Below are 13,729 nucleotides of genomic sequence, written 5' to 3'. Positions count from 1 at the left end.
TTAATGCCTAAATTCAAATAAATCACAGGCTTGCTTCTCTTGTTTGCTATCCATGTAGTTTCATATTAAGTAGGATATATATTGCTCACCAGAAGAACACACCTTGAAAAACAGAAGTAAAAGAGCATAGGAGTAAATAATTATATTTCTTTTCATTAGTTTAAACCTTTAAATCATCACGCTGCAAAACATTTTAAGTTTCAGCAACAGACAGTAAGAATTTTGCAGATTGATGCAAAAAGGAGATTCCATAGTGCAAACAGAACACTACATGTTACCAGTATACTCTGCCAACAATAATTAATTTGTGTGTAGTTTTATTATAGACAGCTGAAGTGGGGAAGAATGTGGTTCAAGCATGAGAATTTTACAGATACCAAGGAAAAATAAGAGCAGTTTTGAACTCTTGCAAAAAGACTAATTTTGTATAGCCTTGAGCAAATCACAGTCTTTCTGTGTCTCATTTTTTTCCAGGGGTAAACAGGACACAAGGGAATCTTTTGTCATTATGTTTATATAATACTCAACACCATGGTTTCCTAGAGTACTACTGGAACACAATTAATCATCACAAATGTCCACCTTAGAGGAGTAGGAAAGGAAGAAAGAAAGGGAAAAGAAATATTGGAACTAAGACATTCCAAGCAGCTCAATTCTGACTTCCACATAAAGACAGAGAGTGGATGACGGAGGTTAAACATTGCTGCCCAGTATATGCATAGAATAAAGAATAACATGAGTAATAAAGAAAGAAAAACCACTTGTAAGTTACACATTTCCTACACCCTGATCATGCAAGTACATTCTCAGTTCAAAGTTCCTTGCAATTAGCTGAATGGCTTCAAAGAAACATTCCTTTTGGGCAAATACATAATGTGTTCAGAAAACAGCACTACTGGTGGCTTACAAAATAAAGTAAGAAGTAAAGAAAGCAGAAGTAAAGAAAGAAGCAGAAAACCTTGCCAGTTGAAAATCAGCTCTCCTCAGCTAATACTCCATACATTCATCCATCACCCAACTTTCATCACTCGTAGCAGTAGATCCTGTTTCTGATCTCTCACTTTTCCTTGTATTTTAACTTCTGCTCACCTGCATTCATTCTTATTAGCTAATTATTTTTGTTCAAAAACTGGCTGAGTTTTGGAAAAAAAAAAAATCTGGTAAGACACAGCTCAACCATCAGTGGTTAAAAAAAGATTTTCCTAAAACTGCTGAGTCCTTTAGTCCAGAACAGCAAAAATCCAACAAAAGCCTCACAACAAAACCCAAAAGTTACTTCTACGCTGGGGTAAGCATGACTTCATAGAAAGCTGAACTAATCAAGGGTAACAATTTTGAAATATGACCAACAATGATTTAGAATAAAATTACAGACATGTATTTTCTCTGGCCTTTCAGTCCATCATTACACTGCTAGAGAACTTTGTTTTTTTACCTTAGTTTTTACTCAGTAAGCATATAGGTTGTCCAAGTTCTTCCTCTCTCCTTCAAGACTACAGAGTGTAATTTTCTTTTTTGAAGAATGAAGAAGCATTTTTGAAGAATGAAGAAGCACAAGTATCTTCTTCCTCATGAAGATAGCCTTGAAAATGTGCATTTATGTAAACTAGCACTAAGGTCCAGATGAGACATAATTCAGCCTCCTTGTTCCTAAGCCTACTGTCAAAGGAGTGAAGCAGCAGCTCACACAATCCTTTCCTCTAATACCGCAATGCAAAATACATCACAACTGGTGTGTTTTCAATCATAGCTCATATTAGCTTCTCCTCAAATCTCTGCTTTTAGGTCTTTGACTACACGGAACAACTGTTAAGCTGGATTAGCAGGAAGTCCTAGCAAAAAATTTCCAAGCCTAGAAACTTTAATGACCACATTCAGATGCAAGTTTCAAGAAGCTCAGATCACTTTCAACTGAGCTTTATTTACAACCACACATGGAGTCCTTGAGACAATTTTCAAGAACTGTCTATAATTTCTTATGCAAATTATGTAATTACTCAACCTTTTTCCTTTTACATGCTTACAGACTAAACTGTGATGTGCAGCACATTAGGTATTGTACACTCAGCTACAACAAAAAGATCTCTCCTATCCAGAAACACAGGCTAAGCAGCCTCCCAGCTGGTGAAAAAAAGATGGTGGATTATCCAGCTATGATGGAGATTTGAGTCTCCACTGCATGGGAAGAACAGGATCAACACATTTTATTAGAAAAGAACAAATACTTGCACCCATTCTCTCTCTGTTTCTTTTTTATTTATGCACAAATATAAGTGCATTTAGGGCCTGAGAAACCAGTAGTCTAACTAATACAGTGTTGTGAGACAACAAATACATCTTTTTAGTACAAAATCCATAACAGTTTGTAGTGAGAAGTAGTAAGCTACTGGTAACATCAATACAGTTTCATAAAAAAATTAATCTCTGAAAGCATAGGGAAAAGAGCATTCAGTTTGTGAGAAAATAAAGGCATTTTTTTTAATAAAAATTACACTATTTTTAAAAAGACTCCTTCAGATCCACTTCATTGCCCTAAAGTAGGAAGTTGAGAAGCTCTGATTTTAAATTTAACGAACTCCCATGTTTCATAAAACTTGTTTAAATTTAGATCTTAGAAATCTGTTCAGTAGCCTGTGAAAACCAGATCACATCATATAAACCACAAAAGAACCTTTGTGTCTCAGATTTTCAATCCTATGGCATTATGGTTTAACTGCCTCCCTTTGCTACATGTTATATCTGAAGCTATTTACAATTCCTTTTTTTTTTTCCCCACCCTTTTTTCAAAACTTAATACAAATACCTATGGTGTATGTTTTTTATTTTGCATAAACACAATGCAGTATTGCATTTTGGCAAGCTGATGTAGGTGTCTAGGTCATGACTTCTTGTCGCTTTATACCAACAGAACTGTTTATCCATAGTCAGAGTTAAAGAATTTCAAGTAGCACATTGCAATTGCAAAGGTCTCTCCATTTTAAATTAAACACTTATTTTCAAGAAAACTAATTTTGTTGTTTTGCTGAAAAGGCAGGAACACATTCAAGAGAGCTAAGACACCAACTTTATCAGTAGATTACCATTTGACTTGAACCTTCAAAGGACAGTTTTGACCTAGACGAAACAATTTTAAATGCCTATTTTTAGATCATTAAGTGTTTATAACAAATTCTCAAGGCTTTCAGCTCCATAAGATTCTTTACAACTGTTCTGTTTACAGAGGGAATCCATCAGTACCACAAACAAGATTCAGAAAGTGTTCACTCTAACTAGTGCTCAGAGCCCCACTATCTGTAAGAAAATACACTTAGGATAGTAAGAGTATGAGAAACATGTTTCAGGACAGCAGCACAAATAGCTATAGTGCTTAACCTTTTGCAAGGTTAAGCACTCAAAACTGAGGAAATTCCAGACTTCAGGTTGCTCTGGCAATCTGGAATTAGGAATGCATTGACAATGCCATACATGTGCAATCAACCTGCAAGTTGACATGATTTTCACATGCTTTTAAAATACAGGTCAAAATTGCACCTGAAAAGCAAGGTCTTAACTTGAAGGCTACATCATGTGTAAAACCTGTACAACATATATTACCAAATGGCTGCAGGGGTTATTCAAACGTGGGCACAGTTTATGAGGCCATGTCTGAGATGTTAACAAACTTAAAAGAAAAACCACAGATAGATAGTGTGAAAAAATATGGACTAAATAAATAGACAGTGAAATGCTATATTTTTAAAGTTATAAAAGATTTTAGATTGTTATAAATCTGTTACTGTTGATGACATCTAAGGAGTTAACTATCTTTTCCAAAGTATCAAGTTAATTAGCATGAAGCTAATTTTTCAGCACCTAACAAGCTATAAGAAGTGTTATAAAATAAAGATAAATGTTGAACTACAAATTATAAACCCTAAAAATTTGTGTTAAGCTTTTATATTTTCCCCTTTAATGTTCGGAATGGTTAAAAGTCACCATATTTATTCCCCCCTTCCCCCCCCATATTCGTGTCACATCATTTTCTGCATCTTTTATGCCAGGAAGTTATCTATTTCTCTATCAAAGACCTACTTTCAAGTAATTTACGGTTTAATTTCCTTTTCCATATCTCTATTCTATCACTATTAAGATCTATTCACAAATATGCTCTACCTAATGGTTTCAAAAAGCCACTGTATACCTTGTGTAGTACACTTCACAAATGATCACCTTAATTAATGCATAGCAGTAACAAGATAACCAAGTGCTGTAGGTAGATTATTCCTTTTGTTCAGAAAAAAAGCCTAAATTATTGATTGGAAAAGAACAGAAAATGAAAAGGAAATACATTAATTATAACTGAAACACAGCCTTTTAAAACAATCACAATATTTCTAGAAAATACACGAAAACCACCACAAATGTTGTTGTTCAGTTATTCTGATGTATAAAGAATTTTCACTATTTTAATTAACCTGTTTCTCCCATTATTATTTCAACTATAATTTGTGTCAGTTCAGTGCTCTGAAATAAATGCTACAAAAATCTGTGTTAAAATTATAAACATTTGTAATTATAAAAAGTTGTACACCTTTACTATAGAGCCTAAGTTTTTAATTGGAAAATACTATGAAGCTTGAATAGGACATTAACAATAAAAACACAAAACCATCTGGAAGTATACAAATGAAAACAAAAAACAGAAGCTATTCTTTAGTCATTCTACACAATTACAAGGGGCTCATACTGCCCATCAGCTGCACGTCACTCAGAGTGCAGCTCAAGTAAGATCCATCCACCCCCCCAACACACACACCACAAAAAATAGGATTAAGTGCTCTCTGTCTGGTCTGGACAATTTCAATCCCTTATGAAGCAGAACAGAGTTGTCTCTCTTTTTCTCTTAAAGTGCTGTGACAGTATTCCTTGCATTCTGAATGAATCCTCTGATGAGGTATATGCGCATTCCTGGGTAAAGGATGAGGTCACTGGGAAAAATTTTGATTTCCTGTTATTTTTGTAGAAACTTAGTAAAAACCTTAGTCCACAAAATCTAAACTTCATCCAAAGAGGTTCAAATAGAAATGTTAGCATGTTTTGTCCACTCCTGCATTTTTAGTCCAAATTCAAATCATTTAACTAGAGGTGACTTAGTAATCTAACACATCCAGGAACATAGCGTAGCTCTAGAACTTGAACTCTATGGATTTCATAGTAAAATTATGATAGGGCAAAAAAAGAAAAGAAAAAATTAAGGAAACACCCCCCCCCTCCCCAACACACACACACACACACACACACACACACACACAGGTCCTCCTTAAAATGCTGGCAAATAGGTGCCATGAACAAAATATATTAAACTTGAATTAAAACCCTGTTAATCCCTTATGCATAATTTTCTCTAAAGGCCCATTTTTCAGCAAGGATGAGGGAACTGGTTGGGTTTGCAGCACACAGCTAAAGCAGTGAACTGACCACCAGCATTCTGCCACCTCAGGAAAGGCGAATTTAAATATGCATACTTCCTGGACAACTTCTTCAAAGCTTTTGTTCATATTTTTTAATCTCTCAGTACTAATACTGAAATAGCAGTAGACACCTATGCGATAACATATTTATAACTTTCCCATTATTTTTCAGTAAGCAGTAATTGTAGAAACTGTGGTTAAAAGGAAACTCAATAATTACACTGATTAGTTGGTGAATTTGAAGACAGCAGCAGACGATAATATTGTGACAGGAGTTTGGTCATTACCCACAAAAGGAAATCATGGATTTCCAGACTGTGACAGAGAGAAGCAGTTTGATACAAAATTAAAATTAAAAAAAATTTCATTCATTAGGATATATTGCAAGGAGAAAATAATCAAAATCTATAGTCATATAAAGAAACACATTTTAATAAATGGGTAAAAGCTGAGCAAAAGGGAAATAAAGAATGCACAGACAGATCTGACATATGGGCACTTTCTTTAGAGAAAGCCTCTGTTTTGAGTGCAAGTCATTCTAGCTAATAGATGTCATGTTCATTGACAATCACATTAGTCCTTTTTGCTATTTTAGTCAATAAGACTAATCATTTAGCATGCCTAATTTATATAGCTATGAGGGCAGGTTATCAGTGCAAATGTACTGAAGCATAAAAGACTTGGGAACATTGACCTATCTGTCAAATTTGATCAAGCCCAACGAAATTCAATTTGTTAATTTTGCTTCACAATCCTACCCTCATGCACTCTAATACATTTTGGATTGCACTGAGATGCACAGTCAACAGTGAGACTTTTTATTTGGATTATGAGAATCAGGTATGAGCTATGTTAACATGTGGGGTAATGGACATGACCTCTAAAAATAGAAGGCTAAAAGTAGGAAGTAAATTGGTAAATATTTGTAACACATATTTGCATGCCTAGTTCTTACCTTAAAGGACAAGACCACAATCTAATGTTTTAACAATAACTACAGCTAAGAAAAGAAACCAGGACTGTTTTCTCATTAAACAGAGAGAATGCTGGTTTTGCATGTGTATATATATGTATATACTCAAGCTTCAAAAATAAGCCAATGCAAGTTACATATCTCTGGACTTCTCACTTCTTTAAAATAGTGATTAATGCTCATTTTGTGCCTAAAGCAAAAGTTTCTGAAGCCAAGAGAAGAGCATAGCTCTTCTAGTAACCACTCAAGCCTCATCCCAAAGGAATTACCTTTTTCATCAGGTACATAAGGCTCCCAACAGTCATGAAGTTTAGCCTTTGCCTTTGAATCCAGTGCTGCCTAGAGATATCCACCGAATCTGGACACAGTGAACTGAAACAGCACACGCTCTGAACAGTTGATTTTTTGCTGTTTCCAGTTTAATCAACAGCAGCTATATTTGCACACATGATTTGTCCAATATTTCCAGTTTTTATATATAAAGCTGCAGTTATAAGACTCAGTCCTGGTTTGTTTCACGACAATCCTGCAGTCTTCCTCCTGAAGGAGTTTCCTATATTATCTGTTCTCTAACCATATAGGATGAGAGAACATCCCTGTTTTACAGTCACTGCCGAAACTGCATACAAAAGCTTACTTGATTGAATTAGAGAGGATCAAACTTGAATAATTACTATGTTTCTCAATTTGAGACGAATTGGAATAATAACCATGTCTAAGTATAGGCTCCAGCAGATATATTTAGCCCTTCAATCATACCAGAATATTTAATAAATAGTTCTGGAACACACGAACATTAGCTAGAGGAGAATGTCTAGAACAGACTTAGAGTCATAGAACAGTTAGGGTTGGAAAGGACCCTAAGATCATCTAGTTCCAACCTTTCCTACCATGGACAGGGACACTTCACACTAGACCAGGTTGTCCAAGATTCTGTCCAACCTGATCTTGAACACTGCCAAGGATGGAGCATTTATCACTTCCTTGGGAAACCTGTTCCAGTGCCTCATCACCCTCACAGCAAAAAACTTGTTATATCTAACCCAAACTTCCCCTGCTTAAGTTTAAACCCACTACTACTTGTCCTATCATTACAGTCCCTGATGAAGGGTCCCTCTCCAGCATCCTTGTAGGCCCCCTTCAGATACTGGAAGGCTGCTATGAGGTCTCCACGCAGCCTTCTCTTCTCCAGGCTCAACAGCCCCAACTTTCTCAGCCTCTCTTCATACGAGAGGTGCTCCACTCCCCTGATCATCCTCGTGGCCCTCCTCTGCACTTGTTCCAACAGTTCCATGTCCTTTTTATGTGGAGGACACCAGAACTGCACACAATACTCCAAGTGAGGTCTCATGAGAGCAGAGGAGAGGGGCAGGATCACCTCCTTCGACCTGCTGGTCGTGCTGTTGTTGATGCAGCCCAGGATAGGGTTGGCTTTCTGGGCTGCGAGCGCACCCTGAAGCCGGCTCATGTTCATTTTTTCATCGACCAACACCCCCAAGTCCTTCTCTGCAGGGCTGCTCTGAATCTCTTCTCTGCCCAACCTGTAGCTGTGCCTGGGATTGCCAACCCAGGTATAGGACCTTGCACTTTGCTTTGTTGAACTTCATGAGGCTGGCATTGGCTCACCTTTCAAGCGTGTCAAGGTCCCTCTGGATGGCATCCCTTGCCTCCAGCTTATCAACCAAACTCAACCTGCATTAAAATGTCTTATCTATTTCTGGTACTGGAAAATAATAAATAAATAAGGTAAACAGCCTTCCCAACCAATCGAACTTTTGCTTTATAACTAAAAATAAGTACAGGAATAAAATAATTTGATTTTTTTATTGGTACAGGTAGATATAATTCCAAAATCATACAGAAGTATTCAGTTAACATTGATGTGACTTGACAGATGCATTGTCTGGAGAATATCTTGGTTCTTCTCCCATTAGATATCTTTATATAAGCCTGTTTTCCATATCATACTGAATATCAGTGGACATTAGACTAAAAAATATAAATAATGTGAAGTCATAAAGTCAGCTCTGTAGAAGAGGTTGTCAATTTGCTCATGACTTATCCATGCACTGTGGAAACAAATTCTACATACATCTAGCATGCTTGAATCTTTTGGTTTTAGAGCATGGACACCAATGCCACTGCGAAACAGCTGTGAATGGGAAGCGCAATCTGCCAATTCACACAGAACATTTCTTCCATCATTTGCTTCACTTCTCTGTATCACTGTCTCTACCATCATGGGCAACAAAGTGTGTGTGTGTTGGGGGGGGTAAAAGCAAGGCTCTTTGGAAGCCTGAAACAATTTAATTCTATTCTTTATTTATCAAGATTAATCCTAAAATTATATGGGCACAAACAATCTGAAAAAGAAGTTGGGAAAACCAAAACAGTATTAAAAACAAAACATCAAACCTGGCTTCTGACCTGAATTATTTTTCTGGCATGAAACTAGAAGAAATACATGACTTTTTTTAGACAGTCATATATTGCCATTTAATCAGTTATGCCACATATCACAAGGCTATCTTTCCATACCATGGAAAAAGTACTCAACACTGAACACCTGTTGTCTTACTCAGAACGAGCCTCACAACAAATGTATTTCAGAGCTTCCATGCATGGAAATACTGCTGAGTAGCAATGTTATCCTCTCAGTGGAAAAAACATAGAGCCTGTAAGTCTACAAAACTTTATTGAAGGGAATATGAAATGGCATTATCAAGTAAAAGTTTCCTTTTTTTTTTTTTTTTCCTAAACAAAACATAGCACTGCTCAGAAAAGCAAGGCAATAGACCTGTTTGGTGAATACATGGTGTTTTATGTTCATTAGAGGAGATACTGGACAATTTGAGATATGCTGGAAGTGCGAATAACAGAAAAGACTGAAGCAGATGAAATCCTATGGAATAAAAAAGCCCTTCAAAATTATTCCAAGTTTTCTAAACCTTTCCTTCAAAGGAAAGCATACCACAAAGCTCTGACAACTCCTGAAAGAAAATAAATGTCTAATCTGAAAATCAATTTAAATAAAATACATCTATTTTTTCCCTCTCTTGATTTTTCTGAAGAATTGAATCATCAGTGCATCATGATATCACCAGTATGTGCTGGGCTATACATAAATCACCACAGACGAGAGAGACTGAGTTAAAATTTCTGGATGTATGAAGGTGGTTTATGAGCACATGTTCCATAGCATAATTAAAGGGACAGGGGCTTCTGTGTTCCTCTGGTTCTTTTATAGCACTCAACACAATCATAACCCAAGGTTTGCAATGGCTAAGAAATTATTTTGGATCCCTAGTTTACAAATTATGGTTTGGGACTCGCTGTTCTTGTTTTCTCTTTACATATCTGAGAGATATTCCAATGACTATCTGTTTGTGTGTTTTGCAAGAGGTTAAAATCTTCTTTGAATAAGGTTTTGCATTCAAAAAAAGAAGGGAGAAGGAAATACATATCTAAATTTTCCTAATAGCCTAGAACTTGTTCCACTGGTGTGAAAACTTATTTGTGGAGTTATAGCCATCGTATATTCACATTTACACTTCAGTGTATCTTAGCAGACTGTTAAAGCTTACACTTTTGGAATAAAGTGAAGACCCATATGTGAATGCGAAACAAAATATCTAGAGATCCTTTAAACTAAAAATCATAGAATCATAGAATAGTTAGGGTTGGAAAGGACCTTAAGATCATCTAGTTCCAACCCCCCTGCCATGGGCAGGGACACCCCACACTAAACCATGCCACCCAAGGCCTCATCCAACCTGGCCTTGAACACTGCCAAGGATGGAGCATTCACAACCTCCCTGGGCAACCCATTCCAGTGCCTCACCACCCTCACAGGAAAGAATTTCTTCCTTAGATCCAATCTAAACTTCCCCTGTTTAAGTTTGAACCCGTTACCCCTTGTGCTGTCACTACAGTCCCTGATGAAGAGTCCATCCCCAGCATCCTTGTAGGCCCCCTTCAGATACTGGAAGGCTGCTATGAGGTCTCCACGCAGCCTTCTCTTCTCCAGGCTCAACAGCCCCAACTTTCTCAGCCTGTCTCCATACAGGAGGTGCTCCAGCCCCCTGATCATCCTCGTGGCCCTCCTCTGGACTTGTTCCAACAGTTCCATGTCCTTTTTATGTTGAGGACACCAGAACTGCACACAATACTCCAAGTGAGGTCTCACGAGAGCAGAGGAGAGGGGCAGGATCACCACCTTCGACCTGCTGGTCACACTCCTTTTGATGCAGCCCAGGATACAGTTGGCTTCCTGGGCTGCGAGCGCACACTGAAGCTGGCTCATGTTCACTTTCTCATCAACCAACACCCCCAAGTCCTTCTCTGCAGGGCTGCTCTGAATCTCTTCTCTGCCCAACCTGCAGCTGTGCCTGGGATTGCTCTGACCCAGGTGTAGGACCTTGCACTTGGCATGGTTAAACTTCATCAGGTTGGCATCAGAATAAGACTTCCTGCCTAAGCATGGTTAGTCTAATAGTTATATTTAAAGCTCTGTATTAATCTCCGGATAGAAAGCTTTACTAAAAGAGCAGGAAGAAACACAACTGCACCAAAAAAAGGCTGATGTCATCATCATCATTATGTAAAAAAAATCTGAAGGCACAGCATGGGTGTCACTATTTAAATTTATAAAGCTTCAGTGAATGCTTTCCCATTGTGCACAAGTGAGATCATTGCCCTACCCTGATACTTCTTTTAGAAGCTCATACTGTACAGTGTGTGAGCACAAACCCCAAAGGTATGAGTCCTAAACAGAGAAATCAACTTCTATTCTTGGATGCTGTAATGTTGAGAGAAAAATTTTTAATTGCCTTACTATGACAGCACCAAAAGACAACAAATTCTGTCTTGCATAATATGCCTTTCTCATGGACAGCTGTGTAGAAAAGAAATTCATAGCGCCATTCCTGAATATAAATTTTAACATGAAGATACACACTCTAACTCATTAGGCCATGATGGTAATTAATTGCTAAGCTATTTTAAATACATACATAATAAACAAAATTATATATACACATTTTTGTATATTTTATATATATATACACATATTTTTGTATATCCATATGTGTGTTTGTGTAAAATATAGATATATACTATCCAGCTAACTGAAAAACATTTTCAAAGCACGTTGAAATAAAAAACTAACTCATTCAATATGGAATGTGAATCAGAATGCATTTAAGTTAGAGCATTAGAGCAAAGTTACTTCAATAGTCACATGTCTGAGGTGGAATTGCATGTTTTCTTCCCTTATTTTGCTTTACATTTTCTTCATACAACTGTTCAACCAGAGAAATCTGCGTGTTCCAGAGAACTTGGCAAACTCGGAATGATAATTAAAAAGTAAACAGGAAAATTGCAGGAGGGAAAAGCACAAACATAGCTAAATCTCTGAACACTTTGGTGTAAAATAAAGCATTATTATACCTGCAATGATGTCATCCATCTGCTCCAAAGCTGCTTCCAGCATATGACTAGCATCAGAAGCCATCATCTGTGATTTCTTCAGTAGAAAGAGTACAGGTCTGAAAAGACAGATGAAACCATGTGTATTACACTAAACCAGACCTGTCACTGTTACATTATAAAGTAAGCCACACAAGCAAAAGTCCACATTAGTAAAAACACAGCCAAAAATACAATAATATGGAAAGTAAAAAACTTGTTCCCATGGACTGGGATTTATAAGGTTTTCATTCATTGTGGATTTTTTTTCTTTTTAAGTGATTTTACTAAAACAAGGAAATGCAGATGGATATAAAACCAAACAACCTCAAATACTGGAAGCTACAGATTCCCCTACTCCTCATCCTTAACAATGATTTCCTAGATTCTAAGTTGTGTGCATTTCAACCTTTTGAACTGTGTGAGAAAAGGACTAACTAGGTTTCAATGCAGGAATGACCACACGGTGGAAAACATGCTCAACTTCTAAGCAGAACTCTGTAGCAGCTCTGCTTTTTGATAGCTGTCTGAAGAGCAAAGACAATTCAGAAATTATTTTTACTTCTCCTTTCTATAACCTCATTCAATCTTTGTATCACTTCTTTCATGACACTGAAAATACAGTTCTTTGTTCCAACAACAAAAATACCCCAAGTATGACGTTTCTGAAGTTACTGTTGCCCCTTTAAAGAAGGATTAAAGACACTCATGTTTTCATCTGACATTAAGGATTACAAAGAAAATCTTCCAAAATTAGCTGCTACTTGTTAGTTGGTGTTGCTGGACTCTTAGTCAAGTAACAGTCACTGTTGTCAACAGATGACATTTCAAAGGGGAAAATAATTTATGCTATCTATTTCACTGCCAGTAAGAAAATCCTCCCTTAAATAAGGCCCTTTTGCACATCACTTCATCACTGAAGTATGAAACCAGTGCCCACGCAGAGATGAACAGGGAGTGTACTTATGCATGATTTCTGCAGTGCTCTAACACATGAAACACTGACAAAGCCTTTACAGGGTCACAGAATTATGATTTCTCTTCCATGAAGGATGCAATTCAGTCTTTTGACATTCAGTCTTCTGATATGGCAAGTTTAAAAACTGTGATTCAAAAGGATTAGATTTTGACAGCTTTCTAAGCACCACAAAGACCCCTATCTGACAATGGCTAGAGATAGCCTTCAAATAACACAGGTTGTAGGCAAGTATACAGGCCATGGTCATATGTTTATGGGGCCAATTATTCCAATGCCACTGAAATGGCACTAATCTGTATTTATCATGTGATTGCCTATGCTAAGAATTCAATTACTTTGAATTTAAACAAATATTACAATAATCTGTAATGGCAATTCACATAGATGAAACTATTTCTATGTTCATCCAATGATAATTCAGACATTGGCCACAAGGACCAACAGGATGATTGGTAGCTAAACCACATATAAAATATGTACACATGATAAACCATATCAGTTGGGGCCTGCCTAAACACTAGAACATAGAATCAGCAGTCAAAGGATAAAGTCAGCTTTAAAATAAAAGTTTACACATCGTTGTTTCAGGGGGACCATCAGGAAAAAAATAAAATCCCTAAAAGTATACTCAAGGCTGACTCCAAATTACTGCACTGTTGGAAATGTTCAATTTTCGTAATAAGCCCAGTGCAACTGAAAATTTCTACTAACAAGTCAAAATTATTTGCTTCTTTTACAAACTAAGAACTCTGAGATGCAGGCTTTTCTCCATTGTGTATATTTCACCAGCAATGAGTAAGCTTTGTGCAAGCTGTGCTTCCTATGTCCATTCTAGTCAATGTATATAACACCACTATCCAG

General features: G+C 36.9%; 1 protein-coding gene across 1 annotated transcript in view; it reads right to left on the bottom strand.

The window, feature by feature from the left end:
- Window positions 1-11,947, bottom strand: part of PPFIBP2 (PPFIA binding protein 2) — a gene marked incomplete at its 3' end in the record, with an annotated part of 87,366 nt that extends 75,419 nt beyond the window's left edge. The window contains exon 1 of the mRNA XM_080619493.1: window positions 11,872-11,947. Within this exon, the coding sequence (XP_080475619.1) occupies window positions 11,872-11,938 (67 nt within the window). The 5' untranslated portion in view covers window positions 11,939-11,947. The remainder of the gene's footprint in view (window positions 1-11,871) is intronic.
- Window positions 11,948-13,729: the final 1,782 nt, after the last annotated feature.

Source organism: Psittacula echo (assembly GCF_963264785.1).
Source record: "Psittacula echo genome assembly, chromosome: 5".
Classification (NCBI taxonomy): Eukaryota; Metazoa; Chordata; class Aves; order Psittaciformes; family Psittacidae; genus Psittacula; species Psittacula echo.
This window is presented reverse-complemented; position numbering and strand designations above follow the sequence as displayed.